The sequence below is a fragment of the Boleophthalmus pectinirostris genome, unplaced genomic scaffold (assembly GCF_026225935.1).
Source record: "Boleophthalmus pectinirostris isolate CB_2022bp ecotype Guang Dong unplaced genomic scaffold, ASM2622593v1 HiC_scaffold_4, whole genome shotgun sequence".
Classification (NCBI taxonomy): domain Eukaryota; kingdom Metazoa; phylum Chordata; class Actinopteri; order Gobiiformes; family Gobiidae; genus Boleophthalmus; species Boleophthalmus pectinirostris.
Genome location: NW_026571353.1, coordinates 4,784,759 through 4,798,598, shown reverse-complemented (window position 1 = coordinate 4,798,598; position 13,840 = coordinate 4,784,759). Strand labels below are relative to the sequence as shown.

At 39.2% G+C, this 13,840-nt stretch overlaps 1 protein-coding gene across 1 annotated transcript in view; it reads left to right on the top strand.

The window, feature by feature from the left end:
- vps37ba (VPS37B subunit of ESCRT-I a) overlaps nucleotides 1–13,840 on the top strand; it is a 42,686-nt gene that overhangs the window by 10,178 nt on the left and 18,668 nt on the right. The window contains exon 2 of the mRNA XM_055161395.1: nucleotides 5,470–5,641. Within this exon, the coding sequence (XP_055017370.1) occupies nucleotides 5,470–5,641 (172 nt within the window). The remainder of the gene's footprint in view (nucleotides 1–5,469; nucleotides 5,642–13,840) is intronic.

Sequence of the window (13,840 nt, the reverse complement as noted above, 5' to 3'; positions counted from 1 at the left end):
TGCAAGTTGAGTGGCATGTATCCAAAACACAAACACTTTTCAGTCTTTTCATCACAACAAAGCCAAAATAAATAAAGCAAACAATATAAATAAAGTGAGTGAAATGACTGTTAAATAAGGAGTGCTAAGAGCAGCACTTATAGTTTATGTAAATGAGTCATGTGGTTTTAAGTTTCGTTTCAGTAAAATGTAAACAAATGTGTCATGTGTGCATTAAACACATTATAATCTCAAACGGGCTGATGTGGCTGTATAGTATTTATATGTTTATATGTTGTAAAGTTGAGTTTATTTATACAGATGAGCAGGCCCGTTTCAAGGTATTTGGGGGCCCTAGGCAAAGGGGTACCTAGGGCACCACCCGGCGAAGACCCTATGGGCACTTACCAAATAACATTAACACAATACCAAATGTTTACAGTGAATACATATGCACAAATAACTTCAAAAGGCAATCAAATAAATGTGGACATGAATAAGAACCTCAATAAAAACATAAGAAAATGTGTATCTAACACATATTGTAGCAATTGTAATCATATTTACTTACTACCGAGTAGCCTACGAAAAACTTTCAGAAATATGTGTGTGCATATGATAGAAATTTGTTCATATTGGCTGTAGTTGAGCATAAAATAAATAAACCAGGACTAAACCAGGACTAAAGCAGATCTAAACCAGGTCTAAACCTGCAGTGTCAGTAAAGCACGAGCGGGCAACTGTTGCACTCAGTATTTTTATTGAACCATATCGAATCGATTTGAAATATATCATATTGAATCAAAAGCTCACTGTATTGAGGTATGTATCGTATCGGCAACTTCTTAATGATACTCGGCCCTAATCATCACATACTAGAATCTGAAAACCACCAATACGGATCATTAAAACATATCCCACTCACTAATGTTCATTTAGCACCAGAACTTATTTTATCACACAGAGAGAAACTGTTTTAGTGCTGACGAGAGCGCTCGGTAGTGCTGCAGCTTCATGTTCACCACACAGACAGCGGCGTTTTCCGCACTCAGGCTGCACACATCCACTGTGCGGATAAAAAATAATCCAGTAGTAGTAGTATCGAAATTGGTATTGGAACTGAATAAGCTGGATTGGTGCATCCCTTCTTTTGACCATTTTTTCTTAGCAGTAGTGGAAGATAACAAAGTACAAAAGTAAAAGCACAATACACAATACAATTTTTAGGTATCTGTACTTAAGTAAATGTTACAGTGGATACTTTTTACTTTTACTTCACTACATTTGAGAGCAGATGGCTGTACTTTCTACTCCACTACATTTTACATCTGGACTGAAATGTAAAAAGTACTTTTGTTTATCGTTTGAGACCTGCTGAAATGGCGGGGACTTTATTTTTTAGCGCATTTATTTTGTTTTAATGTTCCAACTTTGAGCAAACCAAATACACAAAAGCAGCTAGAAACAATTAAGAAATCAAAACTGAATCACTTAAAATCTGATAAAATCTTTTTAGATTTCATCTTTTAATTGTTCTAGAAATGCTTTTAGTTTTTACCTTTTTAAAGTACATTTTTAAACAGGTACTTTAATACTTTTACTTAAGTACGGTAAATTTTTTTCATGTGATACTTGTGCTTTTTTTCTTTTTTTTTTTTACTCTTGAGTAAATTTTTACCTTTTGTATCTGTACTTTTAAGTAACAAAATTGAGTACTTCATTCACCACTGCTTCTTAGTGCACATTCTCATCATTTCAATAAGAAACATAAAAAAATCAAAACACAATTGTACAGAAGGGAGTGACCTCTAACTGTGCATTGTTAATCTCTTTACTTCTATTCTCAAAGTAAAATGGACCTTTTTTATATTTGTATATTCAAACATTTCCCCAGCAGGAACTGAACCAGCCTTGTTTGTCATCATCAGCCATGTTAAAGTTCTTTCACCTTCTCATTTACCTTCTCCAAGTTGTATTTAGAGTGAATGATTCATACATGTTTGAGTAATCTTTATTGTCCTTTATTCAACATGTCATCGCTCTGATCTACCTCCATTTTCACCACCACCGGGACACGCCCACTGTTCTCTTGTACTTACTTTGTTTTTGTTTTCATAATGGCTGATACATGTAGGATTCGGCAGCGTTGCTTAGTCATTCTGGCACAAATGGATGGGTCAAATGCAGTGGACAATATAGTGTACCTTAACCTTAAATTCCTACCCTTAAGGCTGCATTGTGTAACTTTTGTGCTGGAGAGGCCGTAACCTGCTTGTGTCTACGAATATGTCTTTGCTCTACTTGGAATGTTCCACAGTGTGACATTAAGCAGCTCTACTTTACATTTATTCAGTTACAGGTGGTTTTACAGTTCAAAAATACCTAGAAAAACAGACATTCTGGCTGTGAGCGGAGTCGCCTCTCCGCAGATCTGACCTGTAACTTGGTCTGGTTTGGTCTCCGTGAAGATGGAAAGATACTGTGAAACATTCTAAACAAAGCAAAAACAATAACATTCGTAGGAAGGACCAACAGCATGTGGCACTTTGATGCGATTTTTAAATATTGGTGGCAAATTTTAGCAACATTTTTAATAACTGTCACCAAAATTCTGTTCAGTTGCTTCAAAAACAGTTTCTGCGTCTCTTGTTATTGAGCCCATATTTCTTCAATATTATGTTGATTTTCTGTTCATTTGCGCCTCAAAACCCCCCACTCTCTTCTATTCCCGTCCTGACAGCGTGAAGGAGGCTGGACCTGTTAAATGACTCATGTGAGGAGGAGAGTTAAACCTGCTGAAATGTCAAAACACATGAGGAGGACAGTGAATGTATGGTGCAGAGGAGGTTCTTTGAATATGTGGTAGTTCCATATCTTTAAAACTGTAATTAAAGGGCTGTTTAAATTTCTTTAATAAGATATGATAAGACTGAAAATGTAAAGAGCTTCCCACTTTGAAATTGATTTATAGTCGTAATCATCGAGTGTGAAAAACAAGATTTTATTTTTAAGCCATATCACTCAGCTCCTAAGCCAGGCTGGTGCCACCTAGTGCCTCCTCTCAGTTTCATTTCTCTCCAGCGACTAGATCAGGAATCAAAATACCGTATTTTTCGGGCTATGAGGTGCTCTGGATTATAAGATGCACTGTCATTAAATGGTCTATTTTCAAATTTTTTTTCACAAATAAACCGCACTGGACTTTAAAGGAAACACAACAGTGTGATGGGTGAGTGGTTTTGTTTGTTTGTCACGTTTACAGTGACTCTGGGCTTTGTTCAGTTGTGGGGTGTAGGGAGGGTGCTGTCTGGGACCAACGGATTGTCGGCGTGTTCGCAGTGACTCAGTTGTTCAGTTGTGTCTAGAAGTGGCACATTGCACTCGCTTTTTCGGTTCGTTCCTCCGTTCCGTTCCTCGTCGGTGTGGAGTGATGAGTGTGTCTGTGGGTGTTTTTCGCTGTGTGGTCTCTGTCTGCTCCGTGTGTGTTTGTGTGTTCTGCGGGTGGTGCGGCTTTGTAGTTTACTGAAGTCGTGCTGGGACACCCGAGTGGATTCGTGTATAGGGCGCTCTGGATTGTGGGGCATGCAATCTTTTTTTGATGTGGTTGGAGGCTTAAGAGCGCGCCTAATAGCCCGGAAAATACGGTACACTAGACGGTTGGCAAAAACCCTGGAAGTTCGAGTCTGGGCACCAACTAATCAGTGGAGAGCCGTACATTCTGTGTTGGCAACAATTCCTGAGATGAAGGATTTAAATCCGGAACAAAGAGAATGTTTGGTGAATTTTAACAAGGGGAAAGACGTTATTGTCCTTCTTCTTACGGGATTTGGGATAAGCTTAATATACCAGTTAGCCCCGTTAGTGGCGCATTACCTAAGTCATGACCAAATAGCAGCGATTGGCCTACTGTCAAGGGAACGAAACCGGCTGATGAATCAGGCTATCAGCTCCTCGTACAGAGCTGTGAATTTCGTAGACTAAAATATTTCAGTCGTGGTTTTCATTAATGTCATATTTTTGCTGACTAAAACAAAATAATAACAACGTAAAAATGATAAAAATTTGACCCATTTTCCTCCTTTTAAAGCTACGACTAAACGTAGATATTTCAGTCAATCAAAAGTACAGATATTTTTTGTCGGACAGTAAAAACTAAACGTGCAAGAATGAAAGGAAAAAGTGGAGACAGATCCAAGTTGCATTTTCAATCTCGGATTAAAAAACTGACCATAAACAAACTGTAGAACATGTGTGGACATGTCCCGTGAAGCAATGGTGTTACTATATTTTCTGGTTGACTAAAACTATTATGGATTAAAGGACTTATATGACTCAAAATCAACTCACGTGAGCTTTTAGTCATGTTATAATGTTGTTACTTCGTTAATAACAGACCTGGAGTTGTCTTTTTGTTTCACTCACACGTGTTTGAGTAATCCTTTATTATTAGTCTGTCTACATCTCCAAAGCTCAAAATGCTCTGTTTCACCTTGTGATGTCATGAAGCAGTGGTTTTCAATCCTTTTACCTTTAGTTCAAGAGCAGTGTTGGGAGTAACGTGTTCTAAAAGTAACAAATTACTGTAATGTGTTGCTTTTTGTTGTAATGCAGTAATGTGGCATTACAGGGGAAAAAAATGTAATATTTTACTGGGTACAAATGTGAGTAACGCGCGGCACAATGCTTTTTTAACCTGGATTAAAATGGTGGGTTTTTCTTCATACAAATTTGCTAAAATCACCGCGATATCAGCAGCGATGAAACGCTGGAGACGCGCCCGTGTAGACCATCAGGTGACCACGAGCGAAAGGACCAACACAGAACTCCACACTCCACGAGGCGAACCACAGCTGACGCCCGATTGTGTTCCAAGTTCTAGACCTGGTTTAGACCTTCCTGGTTTTGGTTTAGTCCTGGTTCCTGGTTGAGTCCTGGTTCCTGGTTTAGAGTCCTGGTTTAGTCCTGGTTCAGTCCATATACGGCGCAAAAGTTCAGCATCTTCACAGTTATTTTGGTGAGAGTAACTTAAAAGTGCTGCAGTAGTAATGTAATGTTTTATATTTTAAACACAGTAATATTGCAATGTAATGAATCACTTTGAAATGACAGTAACAAGTCATAAACAACACATTACAGTTTTAATGTAACTTGCCCAACAGTGTTCAAGAGAGATTAGCAATTCCAGATCTGAAATAGTCTACAGAATTCTAGTGAAAGTGTATGGAGTTTAAAAGCGTTTTCAGTTTAAGAGAAGAACTAAATATGCAGGATTTGTTGAATTTGTTAAATCTGTGGGAGTGAAACAAAACACATCTTCAGGTATGATTTTATGAGGAAACAACATTGTGTCTTGTTTGGGTGGGACTTCCTCGCCCATTTCCTGCAGAATCAAGGAGAAGGAAAGGGTGGGGAAGAGAAATGAGATGGTAATTTGGTGTTTTGGTTTTATATTTATTAATATTATTCCTTCTCTGTCTTTGTGGTCTGCAGATGCGCGAAGTCCAGCAGAGCAAAGAGGAGACGCTGCTCAACAACAGGACTTTGGCCGAGCAGAACTTGGCCCTTCAGCCCAAACTGGAGCATCAGAAGGAACAGCTCACCAAACGCTACAGCTGCCTACAGGAGCGCTTTGAGTTCTACCAGCTCCGCAAGTCCACGCTCGGTAGGCACAATGTCACAGCATGAGTTCAGTTTTGGATTATAAAGGTCCAATATTACACCAAATGGATTCTCATGAGCCATATCATAATCTTGTTACCTCCTCAAAAACAGAGGAGGAGCAGGAGTTGGGTTTGGTTCGTTCACACGTTTGAGTAGCCCTTTATTATCAGTCTGTCTACATCTCCGAAGCTCAAAATGCTCTGTTTCAACTTGTGATGTCATGAAGTGGCAGGTTGCAAGTTAACAGCTCCATTTTACCTTTCAAGTTCAGTAGAGATTGGCAATTCCAGGTCTGAAATCATCCAAATGATTCTAGTGAAGATGTGTGGAGTTTAAAAACACAGTGGAGCACGTCCTGTATTACCACACACAACTAAGTGTTTTCTGTTTGAGAGAAGAACTCGGTCAAAATATGCAGGTTTGTGAGTTGGAAAATGTGTGAAATCTTTATCACAATGGCGCCACCTAGTGCCTCCACTCAGTTTAATTTCTCTAAAGCGACTAGGTCAAGAATCAGAATACACTAGACAGTTCGCAAAAACCCCAGAAGTGCGAGTTTGGGCACCAGCCAATCAGCGAAGAGCCATATATTCTGTGTTACTATTCCCAAAATCAAGCATTTAAAGCCGTTAGAAAGAGAATGTTTGGTGAATTTTATCAAGGGAAAAGACGTTATTGCCCTTCTTCTTACGGGATTTTGGAAAAGCTTAATATACCAGTTTGCCCCGTTAGCGGTGCATTACGTACGTCATGACCAAATAGCAGTGATAAAAAGTACCCACCTACCGTCGAACTAATGAGTTCTAACACTGCGAGGTCAGACAGCTTCCACGAAGTGAAACCGGCTGATGAATCAGGCAAAAAATTTCAGTTGCCACGTTTACATTAGAGCTTTAATTCCAAATAAAAATAATTCAATTCTGAATAAAAATTGATTCTGCTTTAAAAACACCATGTGAACACTTAATTCCTTATGAAAATGATTATTCGGAAAGTAAGTGAGTGGTTTATTCAGATTTTAAAGCCAAATTAATTTATTCCTGGATCATGTAAATGTTTATTCTCGTTAAAAATAATTGTGGTCGTTCAGTTCATGCTCGTTGTGTCGCCCTTCTGATCCGGACGATCCGGCTCCACCAGTCTTGGCTTCGGACTTTCATCCACGTCTCTTTGGATTTGTGAGCGGGATGTGGGAGTGGGCTGAGGTAGAGCAGCCTCACACTCAGTTTGTCTTCTTCCTCTCTTCTCTGACATTCTTCCCTTCTCCTCCTCAGCTGACAGACGTAAAGTGTGATGAGACAATTCTCCAGCTGCTGTGCAATTATCATCTGAACCACTGCGGGAAAAGTTTGGATCATATTTGTGTCCATGGTGTAACGACAAACCGAGATGACAGAAAAGCCGGTAGCAGCTGAAGTGTGTGTTTTATTCAGGTCAATGTAAAAACGTTCATGTCTCTGTCCAATCAGAACCTTCCCCACCCCAAAGACGTTCAACAGAATTAAGTAAAGTCGATTTAACATGGTTTCCATGTAAACCTCAATTTTGAATTATTATTTTCATGTAAACTCGACGGAGAATATTTTAATTCCGAAATATTTAATTCAGAACAATTATTTCAGAATTAAAAATGTGTAAAACTGGCCACTGTCAGATTAAAAAGTTGCTCTCAAAACACCAGCTAATTATAGCCAATCATCTCCGTAATTCACGTGAAGCCTGCCGGTAAATCACATGAAGCTGTCGTGTTATGTCATGCTAGCTCGGGTTTTCCATAAAGACGCAGCAGAAGGACCGGTCAGACCAGTCTCCAGCTGCTGTCATCCCTCTTGTGTTCTGGGTAAACGGTGTACTAACCCAGACACACCTTTGTTAGCCACCTCTCGCCGTCAGAGGAGCATTGAGTTCTTGTGACTTCTTTGTTGACGCCACCGTTGCCGAGCAGCCGTCTTAAAATAACCCGTGATAAAAGACAGGCTTTGTATAGAGTCACAGTCTGTTCAGTGTGGATTTGGGTCCAGTCATTTTATATCCCGTTATATTTGACACTAGAGGAATCAGGATGTGAGTATCTGTATATTGTGGGAATGGAACAAGATCTCAAGATACAAATTTCTATCTTCATGGAGATCAAACCAGACAAAGTTAAGGGTCAGATCTGTGGAGAGGCGACCCGCTCAGGAGGGCTGGGCATCATTAAGAAGTTGACAATTCGATACATACCTCAATACAGGCAGTGTTGGGAAGGTGAAAATGTATTCCCCTACAGATTACAGATTACATACCCCAAAAATGTAGTTTGTAACAGAAACCATTAAATTACTTAAAGTGAGTAACGTAATCTGAATACTTTGGATTACTTGATTTGCTGTGGAGAAGCAAAGACTAGGATATCGTAACATAAGATGTTTTGTCTGCTAAAAGAAAATAAAAAGCCCAGACTTTACTGAACCGAATTAAAAATATTATTGATAGAAGAGGAGGAGACACGTCCACGCAGCATGATTTAGTCCTGTTAAATCCTGGTTTAGTCCTGGTTTAGTCCTGGTTTTAGACCTGGTTTAGATCTAGTTTAGACATGTTTTTTGTCCTGGTTTAGATCTAGTTTAGATCACTCCAAATCACTAAATCCATTAATTTCTTCATCCTCTGTGTCACTTCTGCACGACCTCTGGACATAAACTATAGATCCACGATGTAAACAGAGCACCGCTTCCTCTTCTGTGTAGCTGTCGTCAGACTCAGCATCAGTTCCAGTTAGAATTATTCCTTTCTGAATCCCGACAGGATGGTTTCGATTGTCATTGAAGTTCAGGATTTGTCGATTCATCCAGGGACTTCCAGGAAAGTTTCATGGTGCACCCGCCCGGTTGCCGTGAAGCTGTGTTCTCTATCCCCGCTTTCCTCTAGTCAAGTTTCTCGCTCACTCCAAACTTTGTTTTTGCTGCTCGATTACCGTATTTTCCGGGCTATTAGGCGCTCTGGATTATAAGACGCATTGTCATTAAACGGTCTATTTTTGAATTTTTTTCACAAAGAAACCGCACCGGACTTTAAACAGTTAGACGGTTCAGTGGGACTTTGTTTGTCGCGTTCACAGTGACTCTGGGCTTTGTTCAGTTGTGGCGTGTAGGGAGGGTGCTGTCTGGGACCGCTGGATTGTCGGCGTGTTCGCAGTGACTCAGTTGTTCAATTGTGTCTAGAAGTGGCACATTGCACTCGCTTTTTCGGTTCGTTCCTCCGTTCCGTTCCTCGTCAGCGTGGAGTGATGAGTGTGTCTGTGGGTGTTTTTCACTGTGTGGTCGCTGTCTGCTCCATGTGTGTTTGTGTGTTCTGTGGGTGGTGCAGCTTTGTAGTTTACTGAAGTCGTGCTGGGACACCAGCTGGGAGTGGATTCGTGTATGGGGCGCTCTGGATTGTGGGGTGCGCTGTCATTTTTTGATGGGGTCGGAGGCTTAAGAGTGCGTCTAATAGCCTGGAAAATATGTTACTGTTTTCGGCTGAATATTTCACTATTTGCAGCAAGACAGCGGCTATTTCTACGGGAGACATGCGCAGTAGAGTATGAAGTGACAGTGGTACAAGAGTAAAAGTATTACTAGATACTGACACACAAGACTAGAGCCTCTTGCGGCTGTCAGTCTGAAAATTTTAATATATAAGTCGCACCGGAGTATAAGTCACAGGAAACACCCAAACCATGAAAAAAACTGCGACTTATAGTCCGAAAAATACGGTAAGTACAATCTGAGAGGATCGGGTCTCGTTCAGAAAGCTAATGTGAGGACCAGGCTAAAAAGTCGATCTGTGGAACATTAAAAGGCTCTAAAACAATTTACACATTTACAAGCTATAATGAAGCAGGTATTCTTTCCTGAGTTAGGCAGAATAAGTTAAACTTCAACCTAAACCCTTTTGTTCTGATACTTTAGCGCTATGGGTATTTTCTAGAGCCCGACCGATATGGATTTTGTTGTGGCCGATATGAAACCGATATAATGGTAGTTGGAGCTGCCGATATATTTAGTGATGTAAAAAATTAACTGTAAATGTTGAATTGTATAAAAAAACTTAGGTTTGGCTATAGTGGATTTTAAATTGGGTTTATTTAAGCAACATTTATTGTTCTTCTGCCTCTTTGTGTCATATTTACGGACTGTAGATCACATTCTAGCTACTAGTGATGGGTAGCAGGACTAAAGCAGGTCTAAACTAGGACTGAAAAAGGACTAAACCCGGACTAAAACAGATCTAAACCATGTGTAAAACAGGACTAAACCAGAACTGAACCAGGACTGAGTATCGGGACTTGGTCTCTATCTCTCTCTGTCTCTCGAGCCCAAGATTAGTCCTGGTTTATTAATTTTATACTGAACTACAGCCAAATATGCAAGTTTTTTTTCTATCCTATGCACACGTAGATTTCTGAAAGTTTCATTTTGAGCCGCTGCCGCTGTCAGAAACTACCACCAGTCTGCACACGACGTGAAGAGAAAAAAGTGAGAATAAGAGAAAACACGGCTCCCAATAAGGAGCAGGCTCCCGTCGTTCGCTTCAAAGACCCGTTTCGTTCGTGACCGACCCATCACTACTAGCTACTAAAGTAAGCTACCGCTATTAGCCTTTAGCTGTAAATGCTGCGCGCCGCGGTAATTAGTTATATGCAGAAATGTGGATCATTCACACGTCTATTCACAGCTCATTTACATATCAATGCTGGTCCAGTAACAAATATACGGCCAATATAGTCACTTTACAATAGACCAATAGAAAGCAGCCTGTTTATGTGGGGGAGCTACAGCAGCTAATCGCTAACCTAAACTAGCTTCAAAGTTGATGTATTTCCAACACTCAGCGCTCACACAGGCTCCTCCTCACATCACAAGTCTGCACTAATAAAAGTCCTTTTAATCCAGACTCAAGCCGATTGTCCGTAAAAAGAAAATAATCTCAGTGTTGCGCACGGCTGCGGGTGTAAACAAACACACGTGAGTGAAGTGACGTGACTCTGGGGGTGTGTTCAGGGACAGTACGGACACACACACAGACAAATGACTCCGTAGATAAATACTGATGTGGAGCCACATATTAGGACATTTATCTGTCTGTAAATTGGATTAAATGAACATAATGTAGAGTCTAAGATTTATAAAGAGGTATAACATGCCCATGTGAAATATCGGCCCATATCAGCAAACATATTGGCCGATAGCTGATATATCTCCAGGAGCCCATATCGGCCAACCGATATATCGGTCAGGCTCTAGTATTTTCTGTGTTTAATCATTGAGATATGATTAATGATCATGTTAAATTGACCAAAGGGAAAAAAAAAAAAAACACAAACCGACTGATCTATTTCCTCATGTTTGCGGCATTAAAACCAGAGCAAAGGATCATGGGTATGGAGCTTGCCAAACCTGATACTGTTATGTGACTCTTGATAGGGCAATAATATGATTGCTCAGTTATTGTTACATCGTTTACTGGAAGCTTCGCCTTCTTCTTATAAAGCTGCTTCTTGTAAAGTCTGACTGAGTTTTAACCATTGTTTGTCACTGGAGCTGGTGTCATTAAGAAGTTGCTGCATAGTTTCCCATACCTGACCTGAGTCTTGCTATCACCTGTCTCTTGTTATCTTTTTTGCCATCTTTTTTGCTAGTTATTTAGAATTTATTATTACCATTTATTAGTGCTGTCAGTTAATCACGATTAATCTCATGAATGTCATAGTTAACTCACGATTAATCGCAAATTCATCACACATTTTTCTCTCTTGAATCATTATTTTAATACTCTTATCAGCATAGAAAAGTGAATAGGTTTTGTGGAAATGTTTTTTTTTTGTTTACTGCAAACCATAACAAGTGTGAGTGAACAGTGTGAGTGAAGTGCCTCTTCTGTCTTCAGGACAGTTAAAGCCGCTGACGTTCCCACTGCGGGTGAAATAATGTGCTGTGACCTGAGGTAGTTCTCATGACTGAGGGACGTCCAGAAATCTCCAATTAGCGCCACTGTGTTTGTCTGCCCCAAAGCTTGCAGAGCTCGAGATTGATTTTGGTAGAGAAAATAAGTCCAATAGCAGAAATCTCTATTAAATAGTGAGTGAGATATGAGTCCTGCTGTGATACGCTCCTCTGTGAGTTTGTGGAGATAACAGCAGTGCTGAAGAGTGAGGACAGCCGGAGACGAGGCTGCAAAACTTCTGTCACTGTCCACAGTCCTTATCGAAGGCAAGTGTGGATTTGCCGTTTGTTTTGGAGTGGATTTTATTGTGTGTTTTCCTCGTGTGAGTAACATGAGCGCACACACAGGGCTGTATAGTGAAGTCGTGTGTGTGCTCATACATGAGCCTCGTGCTTTGGCCCACCTCCTACAACCGGGACTTCCCAGTTTTATACAAATTCTTTTCCTTCCTGTTTACAGCTGGAACCTGTAGTTTTTCTAATGTTACAGCAGTGGTCAAGGCTTATGAAAAGACTAGTTCACTAGGTCACAAAGAGCGTTAATGACACGATCAAAAAATTAACACTGTTAAAATTGTTTTGCGTTAACTTATTAATAATTTAATATTTTTAACAGCACTACCATTTATATTTTTTTACTCTTTGTTATTAAAATATATTGTGATACTTGTGGATCAGCAAAGTTTGTCTAAGTCTAAGATACGATACATTTTTTATACAGTGCACTTGATTTAATACATTTTGATGTGATATCTCTCAAATTGATTCAATATATCATGGCTGTGATAATTAAAATCTTATCTTTGCACAAACTTAGTGCTTTAATTACTATTAAATAATAAAATATTATTATATGAATCTGTTTGAAATATATTGCATTGAATCGTATTAACATATAATAATATTTACATGTTCATATTCACGTTGAACATAATATACTGTATATAATATAAAAAAACGCTCATTTTACTGAAAACAGTGAAAATGTTTTACATGAACAAGTTTCTTTTCTCAACTCAAACAACACTTAAGCAACTGTAACTCTTTCACAAAATAATTTAGTAAAATATACTAAAAGAGTCTCTTAGCAAAGTATCGATACCGCAACCCACAATATCGATACTGTATCATCAAATTCAACAATGCGATATATCGATAGCCCACACCTGTATTTGTCACCCATGTGAATCCAGCAACCCTCAAAATATTTAGCAGCTGTTGAGGTCAAACTATCTCTACTGCTTACTGTCTGCATCTAATAATTATTGTTCGATAATCAGGAAATGCACATTAGCATGCTAGTTGGTGTTAGCGTTACGGTCACGGAAAAACTCCTCTCTAGTCTGAGCATTGTTAAAAGTGTTTATAAACTCATCATGGTGAATATTTAGGACACTCTGAATGCATAAGGTAAATGAGGAATAAGTTTATACCACTTCAAACTGTTTCAAATGTCATGTTTTCAAGACGGTATAAATCAGGTACTGTGCCCAAGAACACGTCTGCACATGTTTTTGTATATGTCCCAAGAGGCAATGACATAAATATATTTTCTGGTTGTCAAAGACGACTTAATCCGTAACAAATTTAGAACTATAAAGAATTATTTCACAAAACCTTTGCTAAAATTTTAACTCATATTGGATGTCTCTGACCGGCCCGTTTAAGATCTTTTGGAATTTCAAAATAAGCATATTTATCATTTTTACCTCATGCATGGATTAAAGCTGCATTGCTTTTATTTTAGGTGGTTGTTTTTTTTTGTTTTTTTTGTAAGGCAGCCTCACTTTTTCATTTCTTAGAACGTAAACTCTTCCCAGTCTGACCAGCTCATCAAAACAGTGATATTTACTGCTTTTTAGAAAGAAATACAATTCATATTATGCAGAATCAAGTTAAGCATTTTGACCCTCCACAATATTTTCTTAAAACTAATATTGAAACTAGATCCTCATTTGAGCAGGTATCAGTAATAAAAAAGTCACATTCACAGGACATAAGTAAACCTTTCTTGAATAGGTTAAAAATGATCTTGCGCTGTATCCATCCATAGACTGTATAAAGAAGTGAACTAAGCTCGGCTCCAGGCAAATGAGGCAGTGTTTTTTTTTACATGGAAAAAAAACCCAAGCCTTATAATGATTACACTGACAAAGCCCGCTCAGGTGCCTCTGCAAAACAAGCTGGAGTAGGTGGAGTAAGTGACTGAGACTAAGACTGAGCCCGGGTTAATT